Source organism: Scyliorhinus torazame, chromosome 6, assembly GCF_047496885.1.
Source record: "Scyliorhinus torazame isolate Kashiwa2021f chromosome 6, sScyTor2.1, whole genome shotgun sequence".
Taxonomy (NCBI): Eukaryota; Metazoa; Chordata; class Chondrichthyes; order Carcharhiniformes; family Scyliorhinidae; genus Scyliorhinus; species Scyliorhinus torazame.
Window position 1 is genome coordinate 24,957,887 of NC_092712.1, and position 12,135 is coordinate 24,970,021.

General features: G+C 60.7%; 1 protein-coding gene across 1 annotated transcript in view; it reads right to left on the bottom strand.

Moving 5' to 3' along the window:
- bmb (brambleberry) overlaps nucleotides 1-12,135 on the bottom strand; it is a 59,330-nt gene that overhangs the window by 19,223 nt on the left and 27,972 nt on the right. The window contains exons 5-6 of the mRNA XM_072508034.1: nucleotides 10,513-10,629; nucleotides 9,252-9,431 (exon numbers count right to left, since the gene is read on the bottom strand). Of these exons, the coding sequence (XP_072364135.1) occupies nucleotides 9,252-9,431; nucleotides 10,513-10,629 (297 nt within the window). The remainder of the gene's footprint in view (nucleotides 1-9,251; nucleotides 9,432-10,512; nucleotides 10,630-12,135) is intronic.

A 12,135-nucleotide genomic window follows, 5' to 3' on the forward strand; every position in this document is an offset into this window, starting at 1 on the left:
GGACGCATCCCGGACCTAGAGATGGGAAAGCTGATAATGGGGGGAGATTTTAATACGGTGTTGGAACCAGGGCTGGATAGGTCGAAGTCCAGGACTGGAAGGAGGCCGGCAGCAGCCAAGGTACTTAAAGATTTTATGGAGCAGATGGGAGGGGTAGACCCGTGGAGATTTAGCAGACCTAGGAGTAAGGAGTTCTCGTTTATCTCCTATGTCCATAAAGTCTACTCGCGAATAGACTTTTTTGTGCTGGGTAGGGCATTGATCCCGAAGGTGAGGGGAACGGAGTATACGGCTATAGCCATTTCGGATCACGCTCCACACTGGGTGGACTTGGAGATAGGGGAGGAAACAGGAGGGCGCCCACCCTGGAGAATGAACATGGGACTAATGGCAGATGAGGGGGTGTGTCTAAGGGTGAGGGGGGTGCATTGAAAAGTACTTGGAACTCAATGATAATGGGGAGGTCCAGGTGGGAGTGGTCTGGGAGGCATTGAAGGCGGTGGTTAGAGGGGAGCTGATATCAATAAGGGCACATAAAGGGAAGCAGGAGAGTAAGGAACGGGAGCGGTTGCTGCAAGAACTTTTGAGGGTGGACAGACAATATGCGGAAGCACCGGAGGAGGGACTGTACAGGGAAAGGCAAAGGCTACATGTAGAATTTGACTTGCTGACTACAGGCACTGCAGAGGCACAATGGAGGAAGGCACAGGGTGTACAGTACGAATATGGGGAGAAGGCGAGCAGGTTGCTGGCACACCAATTGAGGAAAAGGGGAGCAGCGAGGGAAATAGGGGGAGTGAGGGATGAGGAAGGAGAGATGGAGCGGGGAGCGGAGAGAGTGAATGGAGTGTTCAAGACATTTTATAAAAAATTATATGAAGCTCAACCCCCGGATGGGAGGGAGAGAATGATGGGCTTTTTGGATCGGCTGGAATTTCCCAAGGTGGAAGAGCAGGAAAGGGTGGGACTGGGAGCACAGATCGAAGTAGAAGAAGTGGTGAAAGGAATTAGGAGCATGCAGGCGGGAAAGGCCCCGGGACCGGATGGATTCCCAGTCGAATTCTATAGAAAATATGTGGACTTGCTCGCCCCGGTACTGACGAGGACCTTTAATGAGGCAAAGGAAAGGGGACAACTGCCCCCGACTATGTCTGAAGCAACGATATCGCTTCTCTTAAAGAAGGAAAAGGACCCGCTACAATGCGGGTCCTATAGACCTATTTTCCTCCTAAATGTAGATGCCAAGATCCTGGCCAAGGTAATGGCAATGAGAATAGAGGAATGTGTCCCGGGGGTGGTCCACGAGGACCAAACTGTGTTTGTGAAGGGGAGACAGCTGAACACGAATATACGGAGGTTGTTAGGGGTAATGATGATGGCCCCACCAGAGGGAGAAACGGAGATAGTAGTGGCGATGGATGCCGAGAAAGCATTTGATAGAGTGGAGTGGGATTATTTGTGGGAGGTGTTGAGGAGATTTGGTTTTGGAGAGGGGTATGTTAGATGGGTGCAGCTGTTGTATAGGGCCCCAGTGGCGAGCGTGGTCACGAATGGACGGGGATCTGCATATTTTCGGCTCCATAGAGGGACAAGGCAGGGATGCCCTCTGTCCCCATTATTGTTTGCACTGGCGATTGAGCCCCTGGCGATAGCGTTGAGGGGTTCCAAGAAGTGGAGGGGAGTACTTAGGGGAGGAGAAGAGCACCGGGTATCTTTGTATGCGGACGATTTGCTACTATATGTGGCGGACCCGGCGGAGGGGATGCCAGAAATAATGCGGATACTTGGGGAGTTTGGGGATTTTTCAGGGTATAAATTGAACATGGGGAAAAGTGAGTTGTTTGTGGTGCATCCAGGGGAGCAGAGTAGAGAAATAGAGGACCTACCGCTGAGGAAGGTAACAAGGGACTTTCGTTACCTGGGGATCCAGATAGCTAAGAATTGGGGCACATTGCATAGGTTAAATTTAACGCGGTTGGTGGAACAGATGGAGGAGGATTTCAAGAGATGGGATATGGTATCCCTGTCAATGGCAGGGAGGGTGCAGGCGGTTAAGATGGTGGTCCTCCCGAGATTCCTCTTTGTGTTTCAGTGCCTCCCGGTGGTGATCACGAAGGCTTTTTTTAAAAGGATTGAAAAGAGCATCATGGGTTTTGTGTGGGCCGGGAAGACCCCGAGAGTGAGGAAGGGATTCTTACAGCGTAGCAGGGATAGGGGGGGGCTGGCACTACCGAGCCTAAGTGAGTATTATTGGGCCGCTAATATTTCAATGGTGAGTAAGTGGATGGGAGAGGAGGAGGGAGCGGCGTGGAAGAGATTAGAGAGGGCGTCCTGTAGGGGGACTAGCCTACAGGCTATGGTGACAGCCCCATTGCCGTTCTCACCGAGGAACTACGCCACAAGCCCGGTGGTGGTGGCTACACTGAAGATTTGGGGACAGTGGAGGCGGCATAGGGGAAAGACTGGATCCTTGGGGGGGTCCCCGATAAGAAACAACCATAGGTTTGCCCCGGGAGGAATGGATGGGGGATATGGAATGTGGCAAAGAGCAGGAATAACGCAACTGAAAGATCTGTTTGTGGATGGGAAGTTCGCGAGTCTGGGAGCGCTGACCGAGAAATATGGGTTGCCCCAAGGGAATGCATTCAGGTATATGCAACTGAGGGCTTTTGCGAGGCAACAGGTGAGGGAATTCCCGCAGCTCCCGACACAAGAGGTGCAGGACAGAGTGATCTCAAAGACATGGGTGGGGGATGGTAAGGTGTCAGATATATATAGGGAAATGATGGACGAAGGGGAGACTATGGTAGATGAACTAAAAGGGAAATGGGAAGAAGAGCTGGGGGAGGAGATCGAGGAGGGGCTGTGGGCAGATGCCCTAAGCAGGGTAAACTCGTTGTCCTCGTGTGCCAGGCTAAGCCTGATTCAGTTTAAGGTATTACACAGGGCACATATGACTGGAGCACGGCTCAGTAAATTTTTTGGGGTGGAGGATAGGTGTGCGAGGTGCTCGAGAAGCCCAGCGAATCATACCCATATGTTTTGGTCATGCCCGGCACTACAGGGGTTTTGGATGGGGGTGACAAAGGTGCTTTCAAAAGTAGTAGGAGTCCGGGTCGAACCAAGCTGGGGGTTGCCTATATTTGGGGTTGCACAAGAGCCGGGAGTGCAGGAGGCGAGAGAGGCCGATGTTTTGGCCTTTGCGTCCCTAGTAGCCCGGCGCAGGATATTGCTAATGTGGAAAGAAGCCAAGCCCCCGGGGGTGGAGACCTGGATAAATGACATGGCGGGGTTTATAAAGCTAGAGCGGATTAAGTTCGTCCTAAGGGGGTCGGCTCAAGGGTTCACCAGGCGGTGGCAACCGTTCGTCGAATACCTCGCAGAAAGATAGACGGAATGGGAAAAAGAAGGCAGCAGCAGCCCAGGATCGGGGGGGGGGGGGGGGGGGGGGGGGGGGGGGGGGGGGGGAGGGGGAGGGGGAACCAGAAGGACTCTCAGGGTTGTTAATATATACTGTATAGTATGTATAGGTCGTTGCTACAGATAATTATATATTGGACTGTTAAATTATATTTTTGGAGAGTGTTACTTGTGACAAGGCAGTTGCCAATTAGGGCTAGTTTTCATTTTTGTTATTTATTATTTATTCATTTTTTGTTTATAAAATAGGTCATTGTTATTTGTGTTGTTATAATATTGTGTAAAGGATGCACAATGTACTGTGTTGGTTGACCAAAAATTTTCAATAAAATATTTAATAAAAAAAAAAGAAGCTGGCAGACTGTATAGGAGGGACTAGAATTGTTAGGTGCTTCCAGCGTTCCAAAATGCATACACACAAACATCCGACAACTTATTTCTGGATGTGCGTGGTGGAGTGCCTTATACCTCAGGATAGCAGACTCAGAGGATCCGAAGTGTGGAATTGGGTCCCTAGCTATAGCGCATGTTGCAGGTTAGGGAATGTAGACTGGCAATATTCAAAACACACACTCCCCCATTTGCAAATCAACAGTAAATAAAACAATTAGACATTTTACAGTTACACATTTTTCTGGAAAATGTTCCCACAATAATTCATGTTCACATTTATAAAATAGAAGCTTCCTATGTAAATTTAGCCCAATAGGCACTCCAAGTGGAGTCCCACTGCTGGCCTGAGGGTTCACTTTTATTACAAGTGCAAGCTCCAATTATAACTGTGTTATTCAGGGAATTTATATCAATTGGCCACTAATTCATCTTCACTTGGCTTCAAACATCCCATTATGCATCTCCACCAGAAGCCAATTTATATGAATAATACCCCATCACATCTTAAACAACTTATGCAGGCAAGCGCAACAGTACATCCCTTCCACAAACAACATTGGGATAAATGATCAGTAATTCTATTCATGGAGCTATTCTGATAAGACTTTGGGTGCGATTCTCTTGCCATGTTGCGCTCAGTGAGAGCACAACCCGGCCGGAGAATCCCAGGATAGGTCTCCAGCGGACTCCCGACAGGCACCACTCCTCGCGAGATGTCAGAGTCAGAACTCCTCTCAAAAAGGGCCGGACCAAATGACGCTTGGGGAAGTAGGTCGTAAACCTGTCCAGGATCGACCGGCCTCCCTCGCTTCTCCGGCCTCCCCAGGGAGGCTGCAGCCGGGCGATCAGTGCCGGTCCACACAAACGTGGACCACGCGGAACGGCACCCGGGGGTGGGGGGTGATCTCCTGGGCCATTGAAGACCCCTAGGTCTTTATGGCCCTCCTCCTGGAACGTAGGCACCTTGGCACTGCCCAGCTGGCACCCTGGTGCTGCCAGTGGACAGATGACCACTGGGGCTGGTTTAGCACAGGGCTAAATAGCTAGCTTTTAAAGCAGACCAAGGCAGGCAGCAGCGTGGTTCAATTCCCGTACCACCCTCCCCGGACAGACGCCGGAATGTGGCGACTACGGGCTTTTCACAGTAACTTCATTTGAAGCCTACTTGTGACAATAAGCGATTTTCATTTCATTTTTCATTTCATTTCATGACACTGCCAAGCTGGCAGGAGCATTGCATGGGTGCCAGTGTGGTACTGCTAAGGGTCAGGGACTAAGGGGGGGCCATGCCCATGAAATGAGGGTGGGATAGTGCAGAGCAGGTAAATCGGGGCCGCCGGGAGCTTTTGGGGGGGGGGGGTGTGGGGGGACCCTGGAGAGGAGGACCCTCAGGCACCCCATAGCAGTGTGTCCTCACTTGGGGGCTGTGGGATAGTGTCCACGTGTGCAGGGGGTGACATTGCCCATGGGTGGGGGGGGGGTCTTGGGGTCCCACAAGCTCACTTAGAGATCAGGGCACCCTTTCAAAATGGCAGCCCGATCTCGGAGTTGAGCTCCCCAGTGCTAAAAGAAATTCCAAGTGTGGGCTAAACCGGTGAGAAACATCCCAGGGCTCAAAGAAGTGACAAAGTGTCATTGAATGGCGGCGGGGCACGCGCCGGCGGGGCACGCGCCGGCGGGGCACGCGCCGGCGGGGCACGCGCCGGCGGGGCACGCGCCGGCGGGGCACGCGCCGGCGGGGCACGCGCCGGCGGGGCACGCGCCGGCGGGGCACGCGCCGGCGGGGCACGCGCCGGCGGGGCACGCGCCGGCGGGGCACGCGCCGGCGGGGCACGCGCCGGCGGGGCACGCGCCGGCGGGGCACGCGCCGGCGGGGCACGCGCCGGCGGGGCACGCGCCGGCGGGGCACGCGCCGGCGGGGCACGCGCCGGCGGGGCACGCGCCGGCGGGGCACGCGCCGGCGGGGCACGCGCCGGCGGGGCACGCGCCGGCGGGGCACGCGCCGGCGGGGCACGCGCCGGCGGGGCACGCGCCGGCGGGGCACGCGCCGGCGGGGCACGCGCCGGCGGGGCACGCGCCGGCGGGGCACGCGCCGGCGGGGCACGCGCCGGCGGGGCACGCGCCGGCGGGGCACGCGCCGGCGGGGCACGCGCCGGCGGGGCACGCGCCGGCGGGGCACGCGCCGGCGGGGCACGCGCCGGCGGGGCACGCGCCGGCGGGGCACGCGCCGGCGGGGCACGCGCCGGCGGGGCACGCGCCGGCGGGGCACGCGCCGGCGGGGCACGCGCCGGCGGGGCACGCGCCGGCGGGGCACGCGCCGGCGGGGCACGCGCCGGCGGGGCACGCGCCGGCGGGGCACGCGCCGGCGGGGCACGCGCCGGCGGGGCACGCGCCGGCGGGGCACGCGCCGGCGGGGCACGCGCCGGCGGGGCACGCGCCGGCGGGGCACGCGCCGGCGGGGCACGCGCCGGCGGGGCACGCGCCGGCGGGGCACGCGCCGGCGGGGCACGCGCCGGCGGGGCACGCGCCGGCGGGGCACGCGCCGGCGGGGCACGCGCCGGCGGGGCACGCGCCGGCGGGGCACTCGCCGGCGGGGCACTCGCCGGCGGGGCACTCGCCGGCGGGGCACTCGCCGGCGGGGCACTCGCCGGCGGGGCACTCGCCGGCGGGGCACTCGGCGGCGGGGCGGCGGGGCACTCGCCGGCGGGGCACTCGCCGGCGGGGCACTCGCCGGCGGGGCACTCGCCGGCGGGGCGGCGGGGCACTCGGCGGCGGGGCGGCGGGGCACTCGGCGGCGGGGCGGCGGGGCACTCGGCGGCGGGGCGGCGGGGCACTCGGCGGCGGGGCGGCGGGGCACTCGGCGGCGGGGCGGCGGGGCACTCGGCGGCGGGGCGGCGGGGCACTCGGCGGCGGGGCGGCGGGGCACTCGGCGGCGGGGCGGCGGGGCACTCGGCGGCGGGGCGGCGGGGCACTCGGCGGCGGGGCGGCGGGGCACTCGGCGGCGGGGCGGCGGGGCACTCGGCGGCGGGGCGGCGGGGCACTCGGCGGCGGGGCGGCGGGGGCACTCGGCGGCGGGGCGGCGGGGCACTCGGCGGCGGGGCACTCGGCGGCGGGGCGGCGGGGCACTCGGCGGCGGGGCGGCGGGGCACTCGGCGGCGGGGCGGCGGGGCACTCGGCGGCGGGGCGGCGGGGCACTCGGCGGCGGGGCACTCGGCGGCGGGGCGGCGGGGCACTCGGCGGCGGGGCACTCGGCGGCGGGGCGGCGGGGCACTCGGCGGCGGGGCACTCGGCGGCGGGGCGGCGGGGCACTCGGCGGCGGGGCGGCGGGGCACTCGGCGGCGGGGCGGCGGGGCACTCGGCGGCGGGGCGGCGGGGCACTCGGCGGCGGGGCGGCGGGGCACTCGGCGGCGGGGCGGCGGGGCACTCGGCGGCGGGGCACTCGGCGGCGGGGCGGCGGGGCACTCGGCGGCGGGGCGGCGGGGCACTCGGCGGCGGGGCGGCGGGGCACTCGGCGGCGGGGCGGCGGGGCACTCGGCGGCGGGGCGGAGGGGCGGCGGGGCACTCGGCGGCGGGGCGGCGGGGCACTCGGCGGCGGGGCGGCGGGGCACTCGGCGGCGGGGCACTCGGCGGCGGGGCGGCGGGGCACTCGGCGGCGGGGCGGCGGGGCACTCGGCGGCGGGGCGGCGGGGCACTCGGCGGCGGGGCGGCGGGGCACTCGGCGGCGGGGCGGCGGGGCACTCGGCGGCGGGGCACTCGGCGGCGGGGCGGCGGGGCACTCGGCGGCGGGGCGGCGGGGCACTCGGCGGCGGGGCGGCGGGGCACTCGGCGGCGGGGCGGCGGGGCACTCGGCGGCGGGGCGGCGGGGCACTCGGCGGCGGGGCGGCGGGGCACTCGGCGGCGGGGCGGCGGGGCACTCGGCGGCGGGGCACTCGGCGGCGGGGCGGCGGGGCACTCGGCGGCGGGGCACTCGGCGGCGGGGCACTCGGCGGCGGGGCGGCGGGGCACTCGGCGGCGGGGCGGCGGGGCACTCGGCGGCGGGGCACTCGCCGGCGGGGCGGCGGGGCACTCGGCGGCGGGGCACTCGCCGGCGGGGCGGCGGGGCACTCGGCGGCGGGGCACTCGCCGGCGGGGCGGCGGGGCACTCGGCGGCGGGGCGGCGGGGCACTCGCCGGCGGGGCACTCGCCGGCGGGGCGGCGGGGAACTCGCCGGCGGGGCACTCGCCGGCGGGGCACTCGCCGGCGGGGAACTCGCCGGCGGGGCGGCGGGGAACTCGCCGGCGGGGCGGCGGGGAACTCGCCGGCGGGGCGGCGGGGAACTCGCCGGCGGGGCGCTCGCCGGCGGGGCGGCGGGGAACTCGCCGGCGGGGCGGCGGGGCACTCGCCGGCGGGGCGGCGGGGCACTCGGCGGCGGGGCACTCGGCGGCGGGGCACTCGCCGGCGGGGCACTCGCCGGCGGGGCGGCGGGGCACTCGGCGGCGGGGCACTCGCCGGCGGGGCGGCGGGGCACTCGGCGGCGGGGCACTCGCCGGCGGGGCGGCGGGGCACTCGGCGGCGGGGCACTCGGCGGCGGGGCGGCGGGGCACTCGCCGGCGGGGCGGCGGGGCACTCGCCGGCGGGGCGGCGGGGAACTCGCCGGCGGGGCGGCGGGGAACTCGCCGGCGGGGCGGCGGGGCACTCGGCGGCGGGGAACTCGCCGGCGGGGCGGCGGGGCACTCGCCGGCGGGGCACTCGCCGGCGGGGCGGCGGGGCACTCGGCGGCGGGGCACTCGGCGGCGGGGCGGCGGGGCACTCGGCGGCGGGGCACTCGGCGGCGGGGCGGCGGGGCACTCGCCGGCGGGGCACTCGCCGGCGGGGCACTCGCCGGCGGGGCACTCGCCGGCGGGGCACTCGCCGGCGGGGCACTCGCCGGCGGGGCACTCGCCGGCGGGGCACTCGCCGGCGGGGCACTCGCCGGCGGGGCACTCGCCGGCGGGGCACTCGCCGGCGGGGCACTCGCCGGCGGGGCACTCGCCGGCGGGGCGGCGGGGAACTCGCCGGCGGGGCGGCGGGGAACTCGCCGGCGGGGCGGCGGGGAACTCGCCGGCGGGGCGGCGGGGAACTCGCCGGCGGGGCGGCGGGGAACTCGCCGGCGGGGCGGCGGGGAACTCGCCGGCGGGGCGGCGGGGAACTCGCCGGCGGGGCGGCGGGGCACTCGCCGGCGGGGCGGCGGGGAACTCGCCGGCGGGGCGGCGGGGAACTCGCCGGCGGGGCGGCGGGGAACTCGCCGGCGGGGCGGCGGGGAACTCCCCAGCAGAGTCAGTGGGAAACTCTCTGTAAAACCCACGGAGAATCGCATCCTTTGTTCACACAAATAAGATTAAAAATCTTCACATGAGCAGTTGCACCCTCAAGGGTTACTGAAGTAAAGAGTCCACAAAAAGTTTCAATCAGCTCCTTACCTGTCCAACTCAGGAAATGCTGAATGCTGTTCAGTCTCTGACTTACTCCTAATTCAAGGTGATCAATCATGTTCATCACCATGCCCACAGTCTGGTTCATCTTCTGCAGCTTTTCCATCAACTGATCGTAATAAATGGCAGTCTGGGACTGGTGAGCGGAAAATAACGCCAGGTTCGAATCTGCAATATATTGTTCCATTTTAGATCCATTCTCAAATGGGGAAAACACGGGAAAAACTGATACAGCCTCGTGTGTCAAATGGCCCTTTCTGTGCTATACTGTTCTATCATTCAATGAGAGGTCCGTGACCATTAGCATTTCTTCCTCCAGTGCTTCTGAATTGGTGCACAGTGAAGTCTCTGGACCATGACCCATTTTGTAGATTTTTAGAACCTATTACATAGCACTGATGTACAAGAGGGCTGTCAGCCAAATCGGAAATCTTCAAAGATTTCCCTAGTTTCTTCAGCACTTTAATATTTAAAGTGACCCATCCCACATGCAGTGGGATACTACCCGGTCTTACATCAGCATATGACTGATATTCTTACCTAGTTGTTTAGTTGATTGGGTGTTTGCTGTTGAAGATCAGACAGTAACTTTGTTCGCTAAAGCAGGCAAAGTACTCGCACTTTAAGACCATGCATAAGTTTTAAAAGAAGTGCTCTTGAATGGAGACTCCAGAAAGGAACAGCAATTAGAGACTTGCAGCAATTCCAAGATCTGTCTCGGATCTGGTTTTTGACCATATTTGGGAGGGTGGAGCTTAACCGTTTCTTTTATCTCAAACCAAAAAGGTGCAGACACAGACTGAAGTCTCAAGTCAACCCATTTGCTCCCAGTTGCTGAGTGACTTTTTCTATGTGTATTTGACATTCCATTTGTAGTTTTCCTTTTATCATTCACAGTCTGCAATGGCAGCTGGACAGGGAAATGTATTTATTATCACAGGCAAGGCCAGCATTAGGTTCCCATCTTTGACCGCCCTGGAATAGAGGACACTTCAGAGAGGCAGTTAAGAATGAATCTCACAGCTTGGATCTGGAGTCACAGGTACGCCAGACCAGGTAGAAATGGCAGATTTAGTAACGAGTTGATGCTGTGAATACTGATGTAGTATCTGACAAAGCAGCCTACTGAATGAACATCTGCAACTGCCCTCATTTAATGTCCTACATCTTCCCCATATCTAACATTTTAGAAAGACAGTAGAGTAATCATCCACAGGTTCCATCAGTCCAAAAGCAAAAGCTAACTTACCCAGCTTGGTGTACACCTGATGAGCACGTGCCCGGACCTCCAGCAGATCAGTTAGAATTGCCCGATGTCCTTCCTGCAGCTCAGAGTTCTGATGCGCCAATTGGCTACTGACATTTTCTAAAATATATAGATAAAGCAAAGCTTATTGAACTCATCCTCACCCAACTCCCTTTATCTGGTTAATGAGCTTCCTCTGAAATGTATCGGTGCTAGTCTCTTCAACAACACCATGTGGTAGTGAGCTCCACATTTTCACCACTGGGAAATTTGTGCCAGAATTCCTATTGGATTGATTAGTTTTTTTTAATTTCCAATTAAGGGGCAATTTAGCACTGCTGCCTTACAGTGCCAAGGACCCGGGTTCGATCCCGGCCCCGGGTCACTGTCAGTGTGGAGTTTGCACATTCCCCGTGTCTGCGTGGGTCTCACCCCCACAACCCAAAGACGTGCAGGGTGGTGGTTTGGCCACACTAAATTGCCCAATTGGAAACTTTTAAAAAGAATTTACACTTCTGATTACAATTTCTCAACACCCCTCCCCCTGCCAACCCGATTATAAAGTGATGAGAATGCCGCCTATCAGAGGTATCATCTTTCAAATAAGTCTAAACCAATATCCCTCCCATTCGTTTTTCAGTCAAAGCACTCAGCCTTTTGGCTACGATCAAGCCCAAGATGAGGTGCGATTCCTTTTCTCATCAGCTTGGGTCTTGTATGTCTCTCTTGTGAAGACCATGAATTGGTTTCACTTTGAATTGTTTTTTGGAGCAAGCAAGGAGATGGACTAAGGGCTTGCCTTGTCCACTCTGTGCATTGGATTTGTAACTTTATTTTGTTTTTTTTATTCGTTCATGGGATGTGGGCATCGCAGGCTGTGCCGACATTATTGCCCATCCCTAATTGCCCTTGAGGGGCAGTTAAGAATCAACCACATTGCTGTGGGTCTGGAGTCACATGTTGGCCAGACCAGGTAAGCACGGCAGATTTCCCTCCCTGAAGGATATTAGTGAACCAGATAGTTTTTTTACAAACATCGATAATGGTTTCATGATCATCACTGGACTTCCAATTCCAGATTTTTATTGAATTCAAAAAAAAGATTAACAGTCACTGTGCAAGGCCTCTCAGCCAACGTACATCGAGGTGGTGGTAACGGCAGAACCCTTCTTACTGTAAGCTTAATCCTAACTGTATAATGTAAATTGTAACTGTGTTGAAGCACCTCACAGAGATTGTATTTAAATGGAACAGAAAATATTGAATGTTCTTATTACTATATTGAAGCACCCCAAAGTGCATCTTGATCTCTGTAGAGAAGGAGAATATCATTGCCCTTTCCTGTCATGACAATTTGAACTGTTTTGTAATTTTGTTTCATTTAGATATTTTATGAATAAAGTATTTTTTTTTGCAAAAAGAAAATGGAAAATGTCCTGTGCAGTGGCTAGCTCATTTCTCTACACAACTGTAACATGGATCAGCACTTGTTTCCATAGAATTTACAGTGCAGGAGGAGGCCATTCGGCCCATCGAGTCTGCACCGGCTCTTGGAAAGAGCACCCTACCCAAGGTCCACACCTCCACCCTAGCCCCATAACTTGTTGGCTGTGGAGAAGTCAGGAA